The following is a 9028-nucleotide window of genomic DNA, read 5'->3' as shown; positions in this document are numbered from 1 at the left end:
TAAAAGGGTCTAGGCCCGAAACGTCAGCCTTCCTGCTCCTATGATGCTGCTTGGCCTGCTGTGTTCATCCAGCTCTACACCTTGTTATCTCAGATTTTCCAGCATCTGCAGTTCCTACTATCTCTGATATTCTCTCTCTTCATTGTCTCACTTGTTCATTCTTTTTCAGACCTTACTGCCTCTTGCCCTACATGGCACAGATGTTGGTAAAATTAAGGCGTCCCATGCTCTTGCTAAGATTGCTGCCATCTCTGACCCAGAAATAGCCTTCCCTGGTGAAAGGGTAAGTGAAAATCTACTTTACATAACTAAGCAAAGCAAATGTGAGTGATGGGCAGGGATCAATGATTTGATTCTGATTTCTTGAGAAACAGAGTCAGGGCTCACTTCAAAGGAACACTGAATAATTTATGGCCCAGTCGAATATGATGAGGCCCTGCAGATTTAATTTTCAATCTGTAGTTTCAATTATTTCATAATTTTGTGCTTATTGTTGTTACAGTGCCATGGGATATTTGACTGCATTAAAGGCACTGAACAAATGTACATTTTTGTTATTACTCTGTCAGGTAACTTGTCTGATTTGAAAGTGAAGACAATAATACATAGGGGAATTATCTCAAAATGACTTGACAGGTAGCACATTATAGCTCAGATACGTTATTGCCAGGAAATGTTATAATACTTTGATTATATTTTTTTCATTTCTGCATAAACACCATTGATTAATGGGATGATTGTATGGTATTGAGATGAGCAGAGTCCTCTAGATTGTTTTTGCTTGTGTTGTTATTCTGATATGACTCCTCTGAAACCGCCAGGAGTCCTCAGATGCACAGTTCAATGTGGACATTCAGAAGTTGCTCTTAGTGATTCTGAGTTTCTGCATGTCACTCATTATTGGGGTCCACAAAGAATCTAGAAATAATCTAGTAATCACTATACTGATGAGAAACTCTACTCGTATTGCTATTAACTTTGTTGTAAAAACCTTCGAAAAAGGTTACACACCAATGAATGAGGTGTAACTAAATTTTTCCTAATATATTAAGTTCATAATTGGTTCTGAACAACCTCACTGACCTGGAATAACTAATTTTCTATCTTTGGAATGTCAAAGTTCTCCACTAATGGAAAATAACTTTTTTTAGTTTATGATATATTAGCTTCCATATTATATAGAGTTGTAGAGTCATACAGTATGGAAACAGACCCTTTGGTCCAACTCATCCATGCCAACCAGGTTCCCCAAACTAAACTAGTCCCACTTGCCTGCATTTGTCTCATATCTCTCTCAACTTTTCCTATTCATGTAGCCGTCCAAATGTCTTTTAAATGTTGTAACTGTATTTGCATCTACCACTTCCTCTGGCAGTTCATTCCATTTACATCACCCTTTGCATGAAAGTCCCTTTTAAATCATTCCCCTCTCACCTTAAACTTGCCCTTGATTGTTTTACCAAATGCAATACCTCGCATTTACCTTAATTAAACTCCATCTGCTACTCATTGGCCCAGTTGATCAAGATCCCATTGTACCCTGAAATAATCTTCTTCACTGTCCACTATACCATCAATTTTTGTTCTATCCACAAGCTTACTAATCATTCTTCTTATACTGTCATCCAAATTGTTTATATAAATGGCAAACAACAGTGGGCCTGCAGAACACTGCTGGTCACAGTCTGGAAAAAAAATCCTTCTACCACCAACCTCTGTCTCCCACCATCAAGCCAATTTTTTTTATCCATTTGACTAGCTCTCCCTGGATACAATGTGACCCAATTTTACTAACTGATCTACCGTGCAAGCCTTGTCAAAGGCCTTGCGAAAATCCATGTAGATAATGTCTACCACTCTGCCCTCATCTTTCTTCTTGATCATGTCCTCAAAAAAATTCAATCAATTTTGATAGACATGATTTCCCACAAACAAAGACAGGCTGACTATCCCTAATCAGTCCTTACATCTCCAAATACATATAAATCCTATCTCTCAGAATCCCCACCGACAACTTACCCACCACTGACGTCAGACTCACCACTCTATAGTTTCCAAGCTTCTCTTTGAATCTTTTCTTAAAGGCACAACGTTAGCCACCGTCCAGTCTTCCGGCACCTCACTCGTGGTTGTTGATGATACAATATCTCTGCCTGGGGCCCTGTAATTTCTTCCCTAACTTCCCCGATTTCCTAGGATACACTTGATCAAATCCCACAGACTTATCTTCCTTGATGTTTTTAAGATCTCCAGCACTTCATCTTCTGTAATGTGGACTGTTTTCAAGACATCACTATCTTTTTCCCTGAGTTCCCTAGCTTCCATGTCTTTATGTACCAATACTGATGCGATATATTCATTTAGTATCTCTCCCATCTCCTGTGGTTCCACACAGAAGCAGCCTCGAAGATCTCTCCCTGAAAATTAATGTTAATAAATGTAGGATCTCATTTTTAAAATTATTATTGCACATTAAACGAAACAAGTGTGTTTCTTTTTTTACTTTTTGTTCTGACCATTCCTTTAAATGCCATTTTTATTTCACTGTCTTTATTTTTCTTTCTGTATCTGATTAAATTGAATTAAGTAATTGAGTAAGTAAGCAAGTAATTGCCATCTCCTGGTTTAGTTTCTATGCTGCTTATGAATGATTTTTGAATCTGATTGTCTCCCCCATAACAATGTTGCCTTTGCTGTTAATGTTGGCTTGTGATGCCCTATAGAGGGTTAGAGAATGGCAGTAATACCCAGTGCAAAGGCCCACAGGCAGTCCACAGATGAGTACAAGTGTAATGATTATGATCGCATTATTTATTGCCACTGAGAGTAGAATTCAACCTGATAATCCCAGAAAGTAGAATGTTTTGAATAGGAGTCATTCTCAGTAAGTTATTTTGATGTGACAGCAGAGTTCCATAAGTTTGTTTCATCTCCAGTAGTATGAATAAGTATTTTAAAAGAAAACGTGTACTTCATCATATATAATAAATCCATCCCACTGTGTAAAAAGTTAATCCTAGAAAATTTATTTTTTGGTACTTTCAGATCTATGAGGTTGTGAGGCCTCTTGTCAGTTTGTTGAACACAGAGCGAGATGGTATACAAAACTATGAAGCCCTAATGAGTCTTACAAACATTTCTGCAAAAAGTGAGAAACTAAGGCAAGTTCGCTACTGATTTTATTAAATTATACAAATAAGGGTTTTGCAAATTGCTGTTTTGAAAGATTTTATGGGCTTTGCGTATTGCAGAATCTGACAACACAAGTGGATACTGCTTGGCCCATCATTCCTGTGCTGTATCTTAGAAAGTACTATCCAGTCAGTCCCATTCCTCTGCTTTTTCTCCATAGCCCCATTTCATCTTATTTTAGCTATATTTTAAAGTGTTTATCTAATTTATTTTTAAAGTTATTGTTGCATCTGCTTCCATCACTGTTTTAGGCAGTGCATTCCACGTCACAATTACTTGCTACCTTAAAAAATCATTGGCTTAATCTCCTCTCTAGTTCACTTTCCATTAGGATCAGAGCACTTGTTGGCCCACAGCTCCAGCAATTTACTCAGTACCACTTCTTTGGTGATTGCAATTTTCCAGAGATCCTCCCTCCTTCCACTTCCCGATTTAACTCTGCTCCTGGGATGTTACTCGTATCCTCTGTCGAGAAAATTGATGAAAGATACCTGTTCAGTTCACCTGCCATTTCCTTATTTTCTATTATTAATTCTCCAGCCTCACTTTCTGTAGGACTAAAGCTCACTTTGTTAACTCTTTTCCTCTTTAAATATCGATAGAAAATCTTCCTATTTGTTTTTATATTTCAGGTTAGTATTCCCTCATGGTCTAATCTTTCCATTTGTAGTAATTTTCTGATTATTCTTTGCTTTTTATTTTTACATTCTACCCAATCTTCTGACCTTCCACCTACCTTTGCATAATTATAAGGTTTCTCTTTATATTTGATACTATCTTTAACATTTCTCATTAGCCATGGATGGTATGCGACAATTCCCCACATTTTTTTCTTACTCTTTGGAAACTATAGATTCTGTCTATTTTGAAACACGTCTTAAATGTCTGTCTCTGCATCTTTATTGACATCCTTTAACCTAATTCGGGAGTCAAGTCACTTTAGCCAGCTATGCTTTCATGCCTTCATAATTTCCCTTGTTTAAATTTTAAAATAATCTTGGACCCACTCCTCTCTGCCTCAAAATGAATGTAAAATACAATCATGTTATGGTCACTGCTACCTAGGGACACCATCACACTGAGATCATTAAGTAATCCTATCTTGTACAATTGCAGGTCTTGTATACCCTGCACTCTGGTTGGCTGTTCTAAGAAATTATCCCAATAGTATTCTGTAAGCTTCTCATCTTCATTACCTTTGTCCAGTCAACTTTTCTAGTTGATATGTAAATACAATCTCCCATGAATATTACCATGATTTCTCACAAGCTCCCATCACTTTTTTCCTTTCTGCTCCACCCTACCATGTAGCTGCTGTTAGAGAACCTGTAGACAACTCCCACAGGTGAATTCATGCATTTACCAATTTCTATTTGTAACAAACTGTTTCCCAATCCTGGTTTTCTTAATTTAGATCATCCTCTACATTTTGCTAATAAAATAATTAACTAACAAACCCACCATTCACCTTTTCCTAGTTTCCCTAAATGTCCTCTACCCTTCAAACCTCATGCTCCAATCCATATGGTCCAGGGAGGGGTGTCAGTTCCAAATGGGATCAGGTAGATGGAGGTGTTGTTGGGTTAGGTGTATGTGTGTGTGTCAGGCCAGAATCAGGTGGTGGGTGCCATGTCCAGTGAAATTGGGTAGGAGGTTGTTAGTTCCAGTAGGGTCAGGTCAGGGAACAGCAGGGTAGATGCAAGGAGGGTTTTTCCCCTGTTATTCGAGGAACTAAGTGACACAGTCTCAAAATGAGTGGCAGGACATTTAGGACTGAGATGAGGGGGAATTTCTTCACTCAGAGGATGATGAATTTTTGCAATCCTCTTCTCCAGAGGGCTGTGGAGGCTCAGTTGGTAGATGTATTCAAGACAGAGATCGCTAGATTTCTACAGATTAAAAACATCAAGGGAAATGGGAATAGTGCGGGAAAATATTGCATCAGCCTTGATCTCATTGAATGAGGAATGCTTAAAGGGTTGAGTGACCTACTCCAGCTCCTATTTGTTAAATAATGTTTGCATCTTACTCAGTGCCTCCAAATTCTTTCATAATCTCAGGACCAGAATTACTCACTGTTTCAAATCTTGAAAGGATTTTATTCTAATAAATGATAGCTAATGGAGTGATTCATAAAGACATTTTTAATAAATGTGTGTTTTTTTAATGCAATGGAGTAAAGCGGCTTGCAAATATCAAGTGTATTTGCACACACTGAAATTGTCAAGACAAAGCATGATGAATGGGTGAGCATTAGTGCTTCAGCATACTAAGGGCATTTTTCTAGACATTGATTGAGTTGATATTTTGCATCAATGGGTCGATAGAGATGAAAATGAAAAAATAATGTACACAGCTGCAGAAAGTTCTGTTCTAGCAAAGGTCAAACTCTAGGGAGGTTGCCTTTTGTCAGATTTACCACCTGATTACGTCACAAGACAATTAAAGCAGAATGCTGAAAATACTGGGCAGGTCTGACAGCATCTATGGAGAGAGTAACACTGGGAGGGAAATCACAGATGGTGGGGTGCATGGGAGAAATTTGGTAGCCAACACAGATGGTTGGCTAGAAGCCCAACAAACCTGGTGTTCACCTACCATATATAAATAAAAAGAAGGGCCAACTGAGCTTGTTAAATTGACCCTTATATTGCACCACCTACACCATAATCTGGCCAGTGTCAGAAGTCAGACAGGTGTAGGATTCAGCGTTTTTTTTAAGTGCTTACAATGGCAGGAAGTAAGCAGGGTGCTAACATTGGAGAGTGCCCCTTGCCTACCCGGGGAATACCCTCAAGAAGATAGCACCCTCCCTTCCTTCCAATCCTCATCTTCTTTAAATCCCACCACCTGACCCTTCATTACCCCCTTACCACTAAATTAAGAAAACAAACCCCAGCCTAAAGCCCCTGGACATACTTGGATTACAGTCCAAGGGCACTCCAATGTGGGCCTGCCTATGGTTCTGGTTTGCCCTCTAGCAAGCACCTGTGGGACTCCTGAGGGTGGACCTTCTTCCCAATGAGGCATGGAATTCCCACTCAGAGTTCATTCAGCCTACCCATAGAGGAGGAATAAAGCATACCAAACCTGACAAGGCAGAGAAGATTCCAATAGTGGAGAACCTAATGCGAACTGTCCCAGTGCCCATATCCAGATAGAGAATCCCCACCCATAATACCACATTGTAGCTTTTTGTACTCTTAATTAATTACATTGTCCCACTTTCTAGCATTTTTACGTCAGCCGTGGTTCAGAGGGTAATATTCTATCCTTTTTGAGTCAGCAAGGTGAGAGTTCAGGTCCCACTCCAGAGCCTTGATCTAAATCCAGCCTGACGCATTCAGTGTGGTATTGAACAAGTGCTGCATTATCAGAGGAGCTGTCTTTTGCATGACCTGTTAAGCTGAGGGTCTGTCTGCCCTCTCAAGTGAGTGTAATCAATCCCACGACATTATTTTGAAGAGCAGTCTCCACAGTGCCCTGGTCAACACTTATATCTCAGCCAAAAAAATCACTTATCCCACAAAAAAAACAGATTATCTGGCCACTCATGTCATTGTGGTTTATGGGAACTTCTTGTATTCAAATTGGCTGTTGTATCTCCCTCAATACAACAGTGACTACACTTCAGAAGCACTTTGGAGTGTCCAATAGTTATGAAACATGCTCTATAAATGGAAGCCTTCCTTTTTCTTTTTAGGCAAAAAATAATCAAGGAGAAGGCATTGCCTGAGATTGAATGTTACATGTTTGAAGAACATGATCAAATTCGACAAGCAGCCACTGAGTGTATGTGCAATATGGTTGTCTGCAAGGAAGTAAGTGAAGATCAACGGGAAGAATTAATGCAATTATTATTCAGAATTGACGGGTAATGAGTGGATATTGTATGTCAATTGTGAACAGTTTTAGAAGTAGAAGTAGTATGGGAAAGGGATGTACTTAAAACCTCCTCTATCCTATAGAAACTGATCCAATATACAAGTTAAAATGAACGTTGACCAATTATCACTCAGCCACAACTCAATCTGTTCCAGTGTTGGCCCAGATCTTCCTCCAGTGAGGCATGGCACTGCTTGTCGTGTTAGTTATATCCTTTCCTGCATCTTTTCTCTTCAAATGTTTTGCAACATAATAAGTTAGGGGTGTGAATTGCCAATGGTGCAGCAGGGACAAATAGAACCTCAGTGAACAACAGAACAGTCTCTCTCTTTAATGAATGAGATTTATGGATTACAAATGAAATAGAAGAACAATGGAGAAGGACACAATGTGAATTATTTTTGAGAGATGTCCTGAAAACTAAATAAAGAAAGAGAAATAAAGACTGAAGGGAACAGAGAGAAAAATAAAGGCACAGAAAGGGAAAATAATTTGAAAGAGATTAACAAAACTTCCAGCAATAATGCACTACATGCATGAATGAAACTCAGCTGTGCAAATTGTTGGAGAAGTTGATCGCCATTGTTTAATTTATCATAAATCTAAAAGACTTGCACTGCTAATTACCAGATGTAATTTCCTGCAATGACTTTATGGACAATTTATTGTGCAAATCTATTAATTATTGGAAATAGCAAGGAGGCTCAGGATGAGATGCTGTTTGTATGAAACTAATCAGAGAAGTTGAGCAAATCAACTGGCACGTTCTGGAGATTCACAACTTATGTTGTATCTTTTCTTCGTCCCCTGAACTCACTTGGTGATTTGTTCATTAATAACAGCCTGTGTCTGAAGTGCCAATAGTGTCCCAGCAAGATCTGACCCAAAGTTTTATTGAGTCAGTGAATATTATAGCATAAAACAAATGGACTCTGTTACGATTGAGCCAAGTACTTCCAATAGCAGCAGTTAGAGCCTGAATTCCTTCTGTCATTATTAAGGTTCAAGAACGTTTTGTGGCTGAAGGAAATGACCGAATGAAACTACTGGTGCTACTCTGCGGTGAAGATGATGTAAAGGTTCAGCTGGCAGCTGCAGGAGCTGTTGCCATGCTTACCGCTAGCCAGAAGGAACTATGCCACAAGTTGACAAGAGTGGTGAGTGTCACCAACTGACAACTGCAATACTAGTACAATCCTGTAATCCCTAAGAACAGAAAGAGCTTGCATTTATATAGCAATCTACAAATGCATCAGACCCCTAATGCCTTACAACCAATGAAGTACTTCTGAAGCATCGTCAGCATTGTTGGAATATAGGGAAACACAGCATTACACTGAGTAGGCCTAATCAACCCTCTCAAATGGTCATAAAATATCCCATCATTCAACAAAGAATGGGTGGAGTGACCTGGCTAATATTTATTCCCTGATGAACATAGAATCGCTACAATGTGGAAGCAGGCCATTTGACCCATCAATTGACCCTCTGAAGAGCATACTACCCAAACCCACCACCTACCCCCTCCCTGCATTTCCCACCCTAGACACTATAGGCAATTGAACATGGACAATCCACCTAACATGCACATCTTTGGACTGTGGAAGGAAACCCACACAGACACAGGAAAAATATGCAAACTCCACACAGAGAGTCTCCTGAGGCTGGAATCAAACCCGGGTCCCTGGCGCTGTGAGGCAGTAGTGCTAACCACTGAGCCACCCCATGCCACACTACATCTGTAAGATAAATTATCTTGGATCTTGCTGTGCATAAATTGCCTGCTTCATTTTGTACATTACAACAGGGGCAGCATTTCATGTGTACTATATTAGCTGTAAAGCACCTTGGAATGTCCTGGAGTTGTGAAAAGCTCTATAGAAATGCAAGTCATTCATTCTTCACATGATAATGCCCTTGGGTGTGCCATCAGTAAAAAGCACTAAACCAG

The 9028-nt window shown here is 39.4% G+C and overlaps 1 protein-coding gene across 1 annotated transcript in view; it reads left to right on the top strand.

Moving 5' to 3' along the window:
• LOC109911762 (protein unc-45 homolog B-like) overlaps positions 1-9028 on the top strand; it is a 43160-nt gene that overhangs the window by 32461 nt on the left and 1671 nt on the right. Inside the window, exons 4-7 of the mRNA XM_048620048.1 lie at positions 170-283; positions 3046-3161; positions 6896-7013; positions 8079-8234. Coding sequence (XP_048476005.1) covers positions 170-283; positions 3046-3161; positions 6896-7013; positions 8079-8234 — 504 coding nt within the window. The remainder of the gene's footprint in view (positions 1-169; positions 284-3045; positions 3162-6895; positions 7014-8078; positions 8235-9028) is intronic.

The sequence above is a fragment of the Rhincodon typus genome, chromosome 3 (assembly GCF_021869965.1).
Source record: "Rhincodon typus isolate 14 chromosome 3, sRhiTyp1.1, whole genome shotgun sequence".
NCBI classification, from domain to species: domain Eukaryota; kingdom Metazoa; phylum Chordata; class Chondrichthyes; order Orectolobiformes; family Rhincodontidae; genus Rhincodon; species Rhincodon typus.
The sequence above is the reverse complement of the archived record's forward strand: the minus strand, read 5'-3'. Positions and strand labels throughout refer to the sequence as shown.